We start from the raw sequence: 14820 nt of genomic DNA, 5'->3' as shown, positions 1-14820 counted from the left end.
GTGTGTGTGTTGTTTGATTACAGTATTGTATTAAGATGGTGTTAGACTAAATAAATGGTATTTTAAATATCATATGCATATCTCCGTTGTGTTGACTAAACATTAGGCCTAATCCAAGTTTATAATTGTGTATCTTTAATTTGATGTTACGATTTCATCTACACATTAAGTATAATTTCAATTGGTTACATATTTCTCATTCTTTAGACAGTTGTTGGAGGAGCAAGATGGTGTTGGAGGTGTTTGATGTTTTGTCAGATGAACCAGTCAGTACCAGTCATGTCAGTCCTCAACAGTACACAAAACTTAAAGCTACAATATGCAAGAATTTTTGGCCTCTGGAGGGCGCTACATTCCAAACAACAACAACGGCGTAGCTTGATGACGATGTGAAGGAGCGTGGAATGATGGGAACTGTCGTTTTAAACTCCACCGTGGATGTAAATCAGTCAGACGGGAATCGAAAAATCATGTTCATGGATGAGGCTAAGTTCTTTTTTTATAATGACATGCTTTTTGTGGCGGGGGGGGGGTTCAGCGCGGTCTGTAATGGGAGAGAGAAGAGACGAGCAAGTAGGTCAAGTGCAAATGACGAACACCTGTGTTTTATTGCTGTGATCCGCGTGGAGAGACCGCTTATAAGCCGCGCTGGAACGAGAGAGAGACTGAAGAGAAAATTGGACGCAGAGAAAGAAAACCGGTGGATCCGAGCTCTCATTTTTGAACTGTTTTGTGCCGTCGCGGTTGCCACAGTGAATGCGCGTTGTGCACGACTTTTGTTTGTTTTGCTTTATTTTAATAAAGTACGAGTCCCAGTCACGCCGACCCCTGTCTTCTTCCTTCCTGACTCTTGAACCTCATCACACTTTTATTTCATTAAAATGAATTAACCGCAAGAAAAGTAAGGTTTAATACTACATTGGTTATCATAGATGTTACTGTATGTCGAATTCATTGTTGTGATAGCGCTGCGCAGTTTTACGTGTTCTAAACAATTGTTGTAAAAGTACATTCGAACATGCCCACATCATTTGCCAAAATACTGATTAATATTTATGTATAACACATGCTATATTTATTTACATGGCCATAAACACCAGACGTGATAAACAATGTCAATAAACTAAACAGAAATCTAAAGCAATAATACTTCCCTTACATACCGAATGCTACATTAGGAAATATAAAATTAAGCATAACGTTACTTTGTCGACAGAACCAGCTGCAATCGGTAAAGAATAATTATGTTCCATAACGACTGCAAGAAACAAGCTACGTGTGTTGCTTGATAGACGCTACAACTACAACTTCCGCATTTGTCCAGGACTCCACCAGACTCCACGCAGTACGAGCGGAAACCGAGGGTAACGCGGATATGACGCAATTGACTGGCGACTCCCAGCTCCCCCCTGCTCTAACGCCCCGTTTCCTTGGTTAAAATCGCAATTTTCTCACGATTTAAAAATAGTTGGAAACATTTGGGATATTGTAAGTAATCAACTTAACAAAATATATAACACTGGCCTTGAGATTATGGGATATTTTAATGCAAAATTCTTGCATATTGTACCTTTAAGGGAGTTTTTCAATCCTCTAATAGTGCAGTAACAGCCGTCATGCAATTGCTACACATAGTTGATCTCACCCAGTCTGCAAAAACATTAAAGTGAGCTCACAGTCACACACATGACATGGTCTGTCTCTGTATTGTTCTGCCTGTGTAGTTGAAGTAATACCGTCTAATATGTATTGAATGTAAACTGCGGCTGAACCCTAGTATGCTGCTGTTCTTGAATTCATACAAGTTATTGCTTAGCTTCAACACTAGTCTGTTTTTTTTTCCCCTCCGGTCTCGACTTGGTCTCGGTCTTGGTCTCGACTTGGTCTTGGTCTTGACTTGGTCTGTCTTGGTCTTGGTCTTGGTCTTGTCTTGGTCTCGATACCCTCTGGTCTTGGTAGTGTCTTGGTCTCGGTTTAGGCGGTCTTGACTACAAGTCTAGTGTCTACAACAGTTCTGGAAAACTAAGAAAACTCAGGAGTGTCCTGTCTGCAGGAGAAGATCCTCAAAAGAAGATCCTCCATTCAATCTGGCATTAAAAAACTTGTGTGTGTCATTCCTGAAGGAGAGAAATGAGAAACGTTCATCAGGATCTGAGGAGATCTGCAGTTTACACAGTGAGAAACTCAAACTCTTCTGTCTGGAGGACAAACAGCCTGTGTGTATAGTGTGTATTACTTCACAAAAACATGACAATCATAAATTCAGACCCATCAGTGAAGTGATTTCATTATATAAGGTAAGACAAATGTTTCTTGTTTCACATGTAAAGAACAATAATTAGTCATAAACATTGATATCATCACATTCATGCATTACTATTTCAATGTCATTTTACTCAACTTTATATGACATTTACTGTGCTGTAAAAGTATTTGCCCATTCTGATTTCTTATGTTTTTGTGTCTCATACTAAATAGTGGGGCCTTTTTCATAGATATCATTATTTTGCAAAAAAAGAGCACAATTGAGCGGACAACTTTAGTTCAGCCTCATTGGAGGGTTTTCAAGCATGAACTCCCTGTTTAAGGCCCTACCACATCATCTCAATTGGTTTCAAGTCAGGCCAACAAGGCCACTCCAAAACTGTAATTGTGCTTTTTTGAGCCGTTCAGAGGTGGATTTATGGAGTGAATTATGTGCCATAATTAAACAAACAAATCCAGCATTTTGCAAACAAACTCGATCTGCTTTGCAAAGGAAAACTCGACTCACAAACAAACAGAAAATAATGTTAAAATACAAAGGTCAATTTGAGGGAAAATGCAGTGGAGTAACAAATATTGTGTTTTACAAATATAAATAAATGAGCCTTGATAATATTTCACAAATAAATACAAACCATCCTACAAATTGCATGTAGGCTAACCTTTGAACAAATACCAAATCTGTGCACACAAATTCATATCTGTCTGTTACGATTGTGAGACACTTGGCTTTTTATGAGATTGCTTGGCTCGATTTTCTCACAAATGTGTCCAGGCAGATTTTCTCACAAATGCAGTTGAGCAGCTTCCTCTTCTAAAAGAGTAGATGGTGATAAGATAGGGGATTCATTTAGCACTAGTCTCCCGGGAGAAGCACTGATTTGAAACGCGCTTGCCTTTGCCCACAGCTGAGGAAAATGAGCGGGAAAAATACGGGACTTGCTACTGCCAATACATACACAACACGCTGCTGTGAAAAAGTAAGACATGCTGCTGCTGTACAAAAGAGCGTACATGAATTACCCGTAGCAGATCTATACAGGTGGAGCTGGGGAAGGTGGAAGGTTTCTGAAGCGTGCTGCACTGCTAAGGCAAATGTTACCCAAGTATTTGAAGGTTGAGCAGTGAGCTCATTGGCTACTGATACGGCAGGAACTAATCAGCTGCGCCCTATAGATAACGATGTGATTATGAATAGGTGAGTAAAAGGACCTATTAGCCTGCACCATCTAGAGTTTCATGCCAGAACTTTGTATTTCCCTTTAGAAACGTTTACTCGTATTATGTCGCTAGACGCTTATGGGGGAAACTCCTTTTCTCTGAATATTGAAGCCTTTAATAAAAAAATGCAGTGCCTCTGCACAGCCATAATAGAGCGGCGATCTGAGTGCGCTCATTGGCTGCTCAGTGGGAACTGCATGAACCTATGGCGAAGCACGTGTCTACGCGAGCCAATCGCGGCACGTCCCGCCGAGTGAGCGCAGAGCCCGCCGAAAGGGGCGGGGCGTCTGCCTATAAAAGCAGCTCATTTCGCCATAGGAATCAGATTTATTCTCCTTCAGCGACGAACACACTTCGTTGATCTGTCAAACAAGCCAATCAGCGGAACGAGTGCCTTCCTACAATCAAGCAGAACAGTGATCAGCAGACTTTGATCGGTGCACAATCCGGCCAGCTGATTTCACCGACTCCCCTGCGTCATCCAGCGAATATCCTTTTGTGCTTGCTTTTGTAAGCCCGTTTATCCAGAGTTCTCGCGAGAGCACAAGTTGAATTTGCTCAGCGAGTTACTCTGGTGTTGAGTAATGATGCTCATTAAATATGCCCCTCGATCTGAGCTGCACCAATCACATCGGGTTATCTGATATAGGCGGGCCAGAGGCGAGCTAAACAGATGACGACAGCGATGTGACGTCGAAGTCATTAGTAAACATTCCAAGATGGCTATGGGTGAATACCAGTTGTTTGAAAAGGCTTTGGCTGCTACAATGAACGAATTAGACTTGGCTTTTTATCTAAAAGAGGAACAGAAAACGCCGCTCGAATTGTTCTTTTGCAAGAAGGACATTTTTGCTGTTTTGCCGACCGGATACGGTAAGAGTCTAATCTACCAGTTAGCTCCGCTGGTAGCTAAGTGTATGGGGTTTATTGTTGTGATTGGTCGTAGTGTTATCCAATTGCGTGCAGTGAGATTTTCAAATGCATGCTTGGTGCCGCCCCTCGAGCTGGGCGATTTTCATTAGTCGACGCCAGACCATTAATCTTTTAGATTTAGGTCTGGATTTCCAGGCTAGGTTTCCACCAGAACGGGTGAAGGTCTCTGCGTGTTACTGTCTTGCCGTGTGGCAAAGTAATTTAATTCCATTTAAGCTTTTTTCTGACTCCATTTTATATCTGACTCCATTTTATCACGACCTCGAATTTAAGTTAGAATGCCAATTGGTTATTGGTCAATTATATAATAGTTTAGCAATACATTTGATTGTTCTATTTAACTCTTTACTTATATTTTACCCTTTCATATTAGGAAGCTATGTCGTTCAGAGGTCCTCACGCCTTGTTTAACTTGTCTCATGATCACAAACTCACCAGCTTCAGTCACTAAACAGAGGTAATTGCTATATACCTGAGATCGGTCGCATTCACGCTTATGCAATCAAATATACTTTGGTATAGCCCCCGTGATTGCATACACTTGAAATTAAAGTAACGTTTACTTCAGTAGAGGTATGGCCACTACTACAGATATAAGTCAACCAACTTTACTTCTCTTATAAAGGCTTTGGATTGGTCATGCCGTGGTTTCCCACATACACTTATCTAAAGTAACATTAAATTAAAACAGAGGTAAGACACACCCAGATTTAGGTTGGTCAAGCAGCACTTTTGTAGCCTGGATGCCAGCCGAACTTAGCCCTGCCCACAAAATTTTTAGGTCGGGAATTTCGGTCTGGACTCGTTCCGTTGAGGAGCTATTATGCCCGAACAAAAATTGTTCGGACCAATCAAATTGTCAGGGCGGGCTTTATACGATGATGGACAGATGAGCAACGTAACGTAATCATCCACGTCACCAATGAGCGCTTGGGTTGAATTCGTTTACAACACAGATGACTGCCGCTGGAGAATTGTTATTTCACGAGTTCACACTTACAAATAAGTCAGATAGAATAAATGCATATTTGGCGTGCTGTTTGAGGAGAGGCTCCGGGCTCGGTATTCGGCCCGAACCCAAAGTGCTCCCCCCGTATTCCAGGCTGTGGAAGAACAGGCCGAGAGTGAGTGGAGGGATGCTGAAAACTGTCAAGGAATGTTAGGTGAGTTGACAAAGTGAATAAATATATGCTTCCTCTCATGCTGATAGTGTAGACCAGATGGTCATTGTTTGATGACAAGTTGATTGGATTGATTATTTGAACGTGCTCCTCTCAAACTTTGTTTATAAAACATTATGTGTAGATTCCGCCATCGTGTCTGTTATAGAAGATATCGACAGCGCATTGATTTTAAAAGAGGAACAGAGAACCACGATCAAGACATTTGTCGATCGGAAACATGAATGAAAAACATACGTCACTTACTCCGTTGCTCTGATTGGTTATAGGTCTATCCAATTGAATGCAGAGGCATTTTCCTTCCTGTTTCGGTTGAAACACGCCCCATAATCAAAGCTCAATGGAGCAGTATCATACTCACATTCTGACTAGAATCTGAGTATGACGACGTCAGGCTTGCACTTTTGCTGCTCTAAACGGAAATTCACTTCTTGTCTTTGCAAAACACATACACTTGAATTAGTGCCAAATATTAGTTGTCACTAATCTGACGCAAAACTTGCGGTAACATACAAATCTGTTTAATTTACTTGGAAAAACAATTTCAGAGTTAGTCGGAATAAAATAAAATGTAACAATTTATTATGTCAGGTAAATGTATCATGCCAATTTCATAATCAGTTCAAAGATAATAAATACAAAACATCAAATGCTCTGGAATAAAGAAAGAAGATGCGAACCTGACATTATAAAATACATGATGTGAAGTGTTTTGCATACACTTAATTTTACACACTTTTGCAACTAATTTGAGTTACAAATCGCCCCGAGCCTCTTGTTGCAATTCATTATATGCCCAGACCAAGACAGAAACTTCTTTCACATGGAAACATTAGCTAATAATGGGAATTTGCATTCAGAGTTTACACCTTTTGAGAGCTAGAGGCCATTTGCCTGGAAGACGCACCCTCCTCTGTGTGCAAGTTATCTCTAAACTCTTAAAAACTTTATTACCTTTTGTTTTACTTCTTTGGGAATGAGACCTTTGTACCAGTCACACTGAGACATTTCAAATGATACCAAACATGTATTGTACACATTTAACATTGCATAGGTTTTTAGTGAGTTTTAGTTGAGGAAGAGAAAGGGGGAGTAGGGGGAGATGGTGAGACTGTAAAAGTGAGGTGTGAGCTGCACTGCGTGGTGCATCTCGGATGTTGCTGTTACAGATGCAAGAGAGAGTTCAAATGTTAATTCTCAGGAGAGTCTTTTGCTTTCTCGCGGGGTAGCCCAGACTTACTGGCACCCGCCTTACACTTTCTTTTCTAGTAAAAGAGCAAATTTACAGTGATGTTGTTGCAGTGAGTGCGTTGCCTGTCTGGGGAAATCCCACACTCACCGAGACGAGCTGCTCTCACTGTGAGAGTATGTCTCTCCTCTCTGTGCTCGCAGATCGTTTTCTTTTCAGAGAGCGGCTCCGCCCCTCATGCTCTCCCGTTTCCTTTCTCCCAGGAGCCTCGGAGAAAGAAAAGGCGGGATCAGAGTAACGAGCGATCGGACATGAGCAAGCTCAAGCCGGCCCGCCCCCCGCATGCCTCACTCTCTCTCCACACAGAGAGCTTTCTCCTGTGCTCTTTAAACACGCAGACCAGCGTCCCTCGTGTGATGCGAGCGGCCTCGTCTCATTTGGAGGATCCGAAGAGGATATTCGTGATGACAGTCTGTCACTGGCGGCTTCCGATGCAGTGGATTGGTCGTGCTCAGTGGATGAGCACGGCCTAAGATAACGCTGGACCCTGCGCCTCAGAAGCAATCCTGATCCACCAGGAAGAAAGAGGGGAGGGTTAAGTCTCGCTGCAGCCGGACCACCCTCCAAAAAGTCTTGAGTGTCCCTCGAAACACCCTGTTCAGTTCCAGCTGTTGGAGTAAATATTACAATTGCAGGCTATGGGACCGTTCAAGTTCACGCACCCATGCAATTGACATTAGAAAAACAAAAATAAATAAATACTTGAAAAAAGAGCACCAAATCCCACGGGTGTCAGTTGCATGTCCAAATGCAGTGAGCTGTCTCCCAAAATGTTTCAGCCCCTAGCCACCCGGGCCTGGGCATGTAAAGCCATCCCCGGTGTGTCAGAATGGGTTCTGAGCATGGTGACACGAGGTTACTCACTCCAATTTGCTCGCAGACCACCTCGCTTCGCAGGCATAGTCGATACTTCGGTGAAGAGCAACGTGGCTCACATCCTCCGCACCAAAGTAATGAGCTTACTGGCGACGGGAGCTGTGGAAACAGTCCCTCCAGCCGCTACTTCCTCGTTCAAAAGAAGGATGGTGGCCTCAGGCCCATCCTAGAACTCAGACATCTGAACCGTGCCCTCACGAAATGGCCGTTCAAGATGCTAACTTTGAAACAAATCCTTGTGCAAGTACGCCCAGGGAATTGTTTTTTCTCAGTGAATCTGAAAGATGCTTACTTTCATATACAGATAGTCCTCCATCACATACCGTTCTCAGACTGTCTCTGGCCCCATGCACTTTTACGAAATGCATGGATGCAGCACTTTCCATGCTTCTGAGACAGAAGGTGATGCGGATCCTGAACTAACTTAACGACTGGTTAATTTTTGGCCCAGTGGGAGGAAGAATGAATATTTCACAGATCTGTGCTCCACAGCCATCTGAAATGCCTAGGACTGAAATGCCTAGGAAATGGGCATGACTAACCCACGAGTGCGCTCAGAAGATTCAGCAGGTCGCCTCTTCGTTCAGAGCAGGGGCCTTTTCCCCCCTCAGAACTTTTCAGAAAATGCTAGGCCTTATGGCCTCTGCATCGCCGCTACTTCCGCTGGGCTTGCTGCACATGCGGCCCCTACAGGACTCGCTGAAACCCCAGGTCCCAACCCACGCTTGGTGTTCAGGTCGCCTCCCCGTCAAGGTGGACCACAGCTGCATCAGAATCCTGGCCACTTGGAAGGACCCCAATCGTTACAAGATTGGAGTAAACTTGGGGTTGGTCTTGAGGAAGAAGGTGATCTCCACGGACGCCTCCAACACAGGTTGGGGAGCTCTGTGCGAAAGCAGACCGACTTTCGGCTCTTGGTCGAGCACGGAAAAGTGGCTGCATATCAACTGCCTCGAAATGATGGTGTTTTTTCTGGGCCTCAAAACCTTCCTACCGGACCTAATAGGACACCACGTCTTAGGCCTCTATACAGACTAGCCCAACGCCTCCCATTATGGGCACAATGCAACCTGTGCTCTCTGAGAGCGGTGCATGTGCCGGGCAGACTGAACCAGGGAGCAGACATGCTGTCCCGAGACAGTGTGTTCCCAGGGGAATGGTCACTCCATCCCCAGACGGTTTAAACAATCTGGAGCATCTTCGGCAAGGCAGAGGTCGACCTCTTCGCCTTCGAAGGCAATTCTCACAGCCCAATATTCTTCACAAAGAGCACGGATGCGATGACCCATGAATGGCCGTGCCTTCCCCTTTATGCCTTTCTCCCGGTCGTGCTACCCCCCCTCAGGTCATCAGACGAATCAGGGAAGACAGACGCACTGTCATTCTGGTGGCCCCTCACTGGCGGAACCAGACGTGGTTCCCCTTGATTCAGCTGCTTGCAGCAGCCCCATGGCCAATTCCCCTGAAGAAAGACCTCCTTTCCCAGGCGAATGGGACAATCTGGCACCCCCGACCCAAGATTTGGGCCCTCCACGTATGGCCCCTCAACTTAAGGACGTCCCAGCGAGAGTCCTGAGTACTATTTCAGAGGCTAGAGCCCCGTCCATGAGACGTCTCTATGCTCTTAAGTGGTCCGTTTTCTCTGACTGGTGCTCAGTCCGGAACCAGGACTCTTTTTCATGCGAAGTACCCCTGGTACTCTCCTTCCTATATGAGCTGATGGACGCGGATCGCACCCCCTCCACGCTCAAAGTCTATGTGGGGGCCATAGCAGCACACCACGCTCCTGTGGCCAGCCCGTCCTTGGGTAGAAGCGACATAGTCGCCCGCTTCCTGAAAGGGGCAAGGTAGTGTTGTCACGATACCAAAATTATGACTTCGATACGATACCAGACTAAGGCTACGTTCACACTGCAGGGCTTAATGCTCAATTCCGATTTTTTGAAAAAATTTGATTTTTTTGCAAGGCCGTTCACATTTCCAATTAAATGCAACCTTTTGTGATCTCCTGTGTGAACGTGAAATGACCAAGAAGTGACCCGCATGCGCAGAAGACTACTCAACGGTCAACGACGTCACTTGTTGTTTGCGGAAGTAGCTAAACTTTAACTGTGATTCTCTCACACACACACACACGAGCGGATCGGATCTGTGTCGTTCAGACTGTCATGAAAATATCAGATACAGGTCGCATAGGGGCAAAAACATCGGAATTGGGTCATTTCAGCCTGCAGTGTGAACGTAGCCTAAAATACCTCGATACCGATACTGAATCGATACCATGGAAAAAAAAAATTAAACAGTAAAAGTAATTGAAAAATATGACAGAACTTACAATTTAAAAAACAACAACTTAAAACTCTGTTCCTGCCCTGCTTTTTGCCCATTTCCTCCCCTTTATTAAATAAAATAATGTGTACGTCCTTACAAAAATGTTTGCAACATTGTCATTATTATCAATCATGTTAACAATCATGTTAACATTTGCTAACCTTTTACAATTCTGAACAGGTTGGGATGACCAACATCTTATTTCATGAAACGAGTTATTTTATATGTTTTAAATGTAATTTTATATTTACAATATAGATATTTAATTTAAATTGATCTTTGTTATTAAAAATAAGCAAAAAAGCAAATTGCAAACAATATGACAAATACTATAAGAGACAAATTAAATAAACGGTGCTTAATTTCTTTTTTGAATGCTACTGTTAAATAGACCTAGTACTGTAGCTAAAAAAAATAAAGTCTTCACTACAAATTAACTATAGACTGATTCTTAATAAACAGATCAAATGTATTCAGTCAAGCATTGGGTGAATGTCTATTTTCTGTTGTTGTTTGATTAACATTAATCACACAGAATATTAGGCTGCTGGTCCGGCCCTTTAAGACCTGCACGTAGGCTACACAATGGAACACATACGATTTATTTTTACATTTTACGTTCACTAAATACATACCTGACTGTGTTTACGTGAATACTCGCCAAGATGTGCATTTTTACATAGGATTTTGACTATTCAAAGTCAAACCTAATAATCCGCGGAAGAGAACTGAAGTCACGATCGCATGCTGTGTGAAAGGCATGTGCGCACGCTTCAGGTTTGAGCTCGGCAGCGCGAGCACGTCCCGCACTTTATTTTCTCATGCATGCATGTTTCTTTGCCAAGCGCTGCGCGTATATATTTTACTGTTCTGCTTCTGTTGTTTAGTGAATGTCAACAGTGGAAGCACAGCTCTGCACACACATCCTGACTCCGACTCTCACACATCGACACAAATAAAAAAAATATTGCTCTTATTATTTAGAGTGCTGTCAGTCTTAAAGTACCGGTACTAATAAAAATTTATATCGTACCGATTTTAATAGCTGGATAGCTTTCTAGTACCGGTAAATCGTGCAACACTAGGGCAAGGAGGCTCAACCCTCCTCGTCCTCTCACCATACCCCCTTGGGACTTATCCACAGTCCTTAGGGCCCTCAAAGGCCCTCCGTTAGAACCTCTGCAGTCTGCTGAACTCAAACCACTTTAGCTTAAGACCGCATTACTGCTAGCTGCTAGCATTAGTCAAGCGAGTCGGAGACCTGCAAGCGCTCTCCGTCACCGCTTCCTGCCTTGAGTTTGGGCCTAACGACTCCAAAGTCATCCTCAAACCGAGTCATGGCTACGTGCCCAAAGTGCTCTCTACTCCGTTCAGAGCACAGGTGATTACGCTGTCCACTCTTCCCGATTCAGAAGACGAGCATCAACTTCACTTACTATGCCCTGTTTGGGCCTTAGGGTATACATGCAGCGCTCTGCCAACTTTAGACAGTGAGAACAGCTCTTTGTATGCTTCGGTGGCTGGACCAAAGGGCTTCCGGTCACGAAGCAGAGACTATCCCGTTGGATAGTAGACGCTTTCGCTTTGGCTTATACTTTGTTGGGCCTTCAATGCCCCATCGGCGTCAGAGCTCACTCCACTAGAGGCGTGGCCTCTTCCTGGGTGTGGTCCAGTGGTGTGTCAAGTGACCTTCATTTATATAGCGCTTTTAACAATATAGATTGTTTCAAAGCAGTTTTACAGTGATATTAGGACATTAAAGTAACAGAGATTGTTTTGGCTTTACAGCAGCTCTAGAATAAAGTTATTGTCCAGCTAAAGTTAGTTTTGATTAATTCACTTCCGTTCCAAAGATCATTAGTTATTAACTTAGGGGCCGCTTACACAACACCGTTCTAACGTTCTAAAACCCTTAACGTGCTCCGGCCCACTCATCCACACAAAACAGTGCCTGGTGGCTCAAGAACGCAAACCTTGGCTTGAAAAAAAGGTGCAAGCCTTGACATTTTTTTGAAAAAGGTTATCTCTACACAAAACTTCAAAAACGCAAACCTGTGAGAACGCTTATATGCGTTTACAGCAGTCCGCCGGAATCAACTCGGGGAAGCATGGTTGGTTCCACAAGAGAGGGGCCACCAGAAGGACAGTACGTCTGTCTTCCCTGATTCGTCTGATGACCTGAGGGGGTTGCATGTCCGGGAGAAAGGCATAAAGGGGAAGGCACGGCCATTGGTGGGCCAGCGCATCCGTGCTCTTTGTGAAGAATTACTTGTCTGGCCTCAAAAATGTATAATACAGAATTATTTATCGCTTCCGCATAGCCATGTATACTGGAATTATCCCGACAAGGTTTTATCTATGCAGAGGTAAAGGGAAGAGAAGGAGGCCTTCACAGGGGAGAGACTAGTTGACACCTCAGGACTGTGTTGTCGTCGTGTCCAGACGCAAGTCCTTCATCAGATCTGGACACGGCTTGGATCCGGCGGACTGCGGTAAACCTCGGGACAAACAGAGAGACTAATATTAGCGTAGACGCCATCCTACTTATGTGTGTCTATTGTTGACATTTGTGCCAGGTTTTACCTTTGGCAAGTTTTACAATCTGGAGGTCCCTGCGCTGCAGGCACAAATCCTCTTTGTGTAAATGGAGTTGACCTCTGAGTTAGCTTAACCCACTGCCATCCTTCCAGGGGCTACGACTGCAGTCCGAGCCTTTTTTATGGGCATATCGTCCCTTCCTTAGTCCTACCGTTCAGGGACCTGAGCATTCCAGGCGAGGGCCACAGAACATGTCGTTCTGCTCACATAGCACGGTGTGGTTGGATTGGTTCCCCATAAGCATCTAGCAACGCAATACGAGTAAACGTTTTGAAAGGGAACGACTCGGTTTCTTACGTAACCTTGGTTCCCTGAGATAACGGGAACGACTATTGCGTAGACGGCTGTGCTATGTCGCTGCACGACTGGTGTTCGTCGCTTCAGTCGAATTAAACCTGATTGCTATGGCAAAATGAGCTGCTTTTGTAGGCAGACGCCCCGCCCCTTTCGGTGGGCTCTGAGCTCACTCGGTGGGACGTGCCGCGATTGGCTCGCACAGACACGTGCTTCGCCATAGGTTCATGCAGTTCCCACTGAGCAGCCAATGAGCGCGCTCAGATCACCGCTCTATTATGGCTGTGCAGAGGCACTGCATTTTTTAATTAAAGGCTTCAATATTTGGAGAAAATGAGTTTCCCCCCCATACTCGTTCCCGTTATCTCAAGGAACCGAGGTTAAGTAAGTAACCGAGTTGTTTCAGATTTGAGGAATTAGTAATTATGGGGGTAAAGACATTTTCACGCAGACCCAGTTGGTATTGGAAAACTTTTTTGTTTTAGTAAATAACATTGTCATTTACAAACTATACTTTGTGTTCACTCAGGTGGCCTTTGTTTTATGATAGGTTTTAATGTATGTATCAATTTAGTGTAAGAATTGATTTTCCTGCTAAGACAAAAGCTGAGATAAAACTCACCCTACAATAAAGCAATAAAACACACCCTGGACAGAAGATCGCAAAGAAAGAGCACAGGACATTGTCTTGTCCAAACTTATCTCCTTGTTTATATATCTATCTCCCCCTCTCCCTCCTCCCTTCCTTTCCCCCTGATTCAAGTCACTAAAAGTTCACTGAGATTGTCTATATATCACATATGATGTATCTTGTGAATCTATTGTTTTTCCTTTTCATGTTTGGTATCATTTTAAATGTCGCAGTGCGATTGGTAAAATGGTCTTATTTCCATTGCAGTCATTGGTATTATGAGAAAGATTGAACACTTAGGAGAATCCTGTTCTCCTCTTTGGGTGGTGTCTCTTCAAGATATCTGATAATTCTCTCCTCTCCCCCGAAACCAGGTGTCACCCCCTGGAGTACATGAATTGACCCACCCAAAACAACTCTAAAAAATATTTGTACAAGCCTTTTGTTCTGGTCTGGGTGTTTAAGGGTAGGTGACAGAGCAGTCTGTGGGAACCTGTAACCAGGAAAAAACCCACACAGTGCTCTGTGTTTTCTGTCTTCTGTTTTCCAAGTCTTACACTTGGAACACACTCACACACCACTGCGTGTCTCTGTCAGGAATGCATTGCTTACTCTTAGAGTTAGGGGTGTGCGATATGACGATTTTTTATCGTGGACGATTAAAATGTCTCCACGATCTGCTTTTGAAGAAATATCGTAGTATCGCGCATTCTCAGTTGCTGTTCTGGCGCCTCTGTCCCAACATACTGAACAATGCGACGTATATTCAGATCAAATGTTAACGCAGCGGAACGGGACACTACAGTTCACAAAAGTTCATAATTTGCATGTGCTTTAATGCCTTGTCGGTTAAACATTTAATTTGCGTGCTGATGCGCTGTTCTAACGTGTGCGTTTCTCAGCGCGTACATGTGAAGCTCACATGCACTAAAAGCCTGTCTACCAGCGCCTGAATACTGGTCTAAGTTATCTTTCGAGTCTTATTGTGCTAATACTGTCAAATACACACAAGGTTTACATAAACAAAGTCGGTGATGTCTAAAGTGAAAGCAAACTTGAGAAAATTGAGAGAAAATCTGCTTGTCAAATGCGTGTATAAAAGATGCGTCGAGTGCAGCTCTTAAAGAGACAGTAGTAATAGTAAACACGCTGCCGTTTGTCCTTAAAGGGATAGTTCACCCAAAAATAAAAATGTACGCACTATAATGTTGTTCCAAGCCTGTATTAATTTCCTTCTAATA

The 14820-nt window shown here is 43.8% G+C and overlaps 1 protein-coding gene across 1 annotated transcript in view; it reads left to right on the top strand.

Moving 5' to 3' along the window:
• Positions 1-509: 509 nt before the first annotated feature.
• LOC309505300 (uncharacterized protein) overlaps positions 510-14820 on the top strand; it is a gene marked incomplete at its 5' end in the record, with an annotated part of 38273 nt that continues 23962 nt past the window's right edge. Inside the window, 2 exons of the mRNA XM_082178676.1 lie at positions 510-542; positions 2001-2297. Of these exons, the coding sequence (XP_082034802.1) occupies positions 510-542; positions 2001-2297 (330 nt within the window). The remainder of the gene's footprint in view (positions 543-2000; positions 2298-14820) is intronic.

The sequence above is a fragment of the Leuciscus leuciscus genome (genome assembly GCF_965113295.1).
Source record: "Leuciscus leuciscus genome assembly, chromosome: 8".
Lineage (NCBI taxonomy): Eukaryota > Metazoa > Chordata > Actinopteri > Cypriniformes > Leuciscidae > Leuciscus > Leuciscus leuciscus.
Note: the sequence above shows the minus strand (reverse complement) of the source record. Positions and strands in the feature narration are given on the sequence as shown.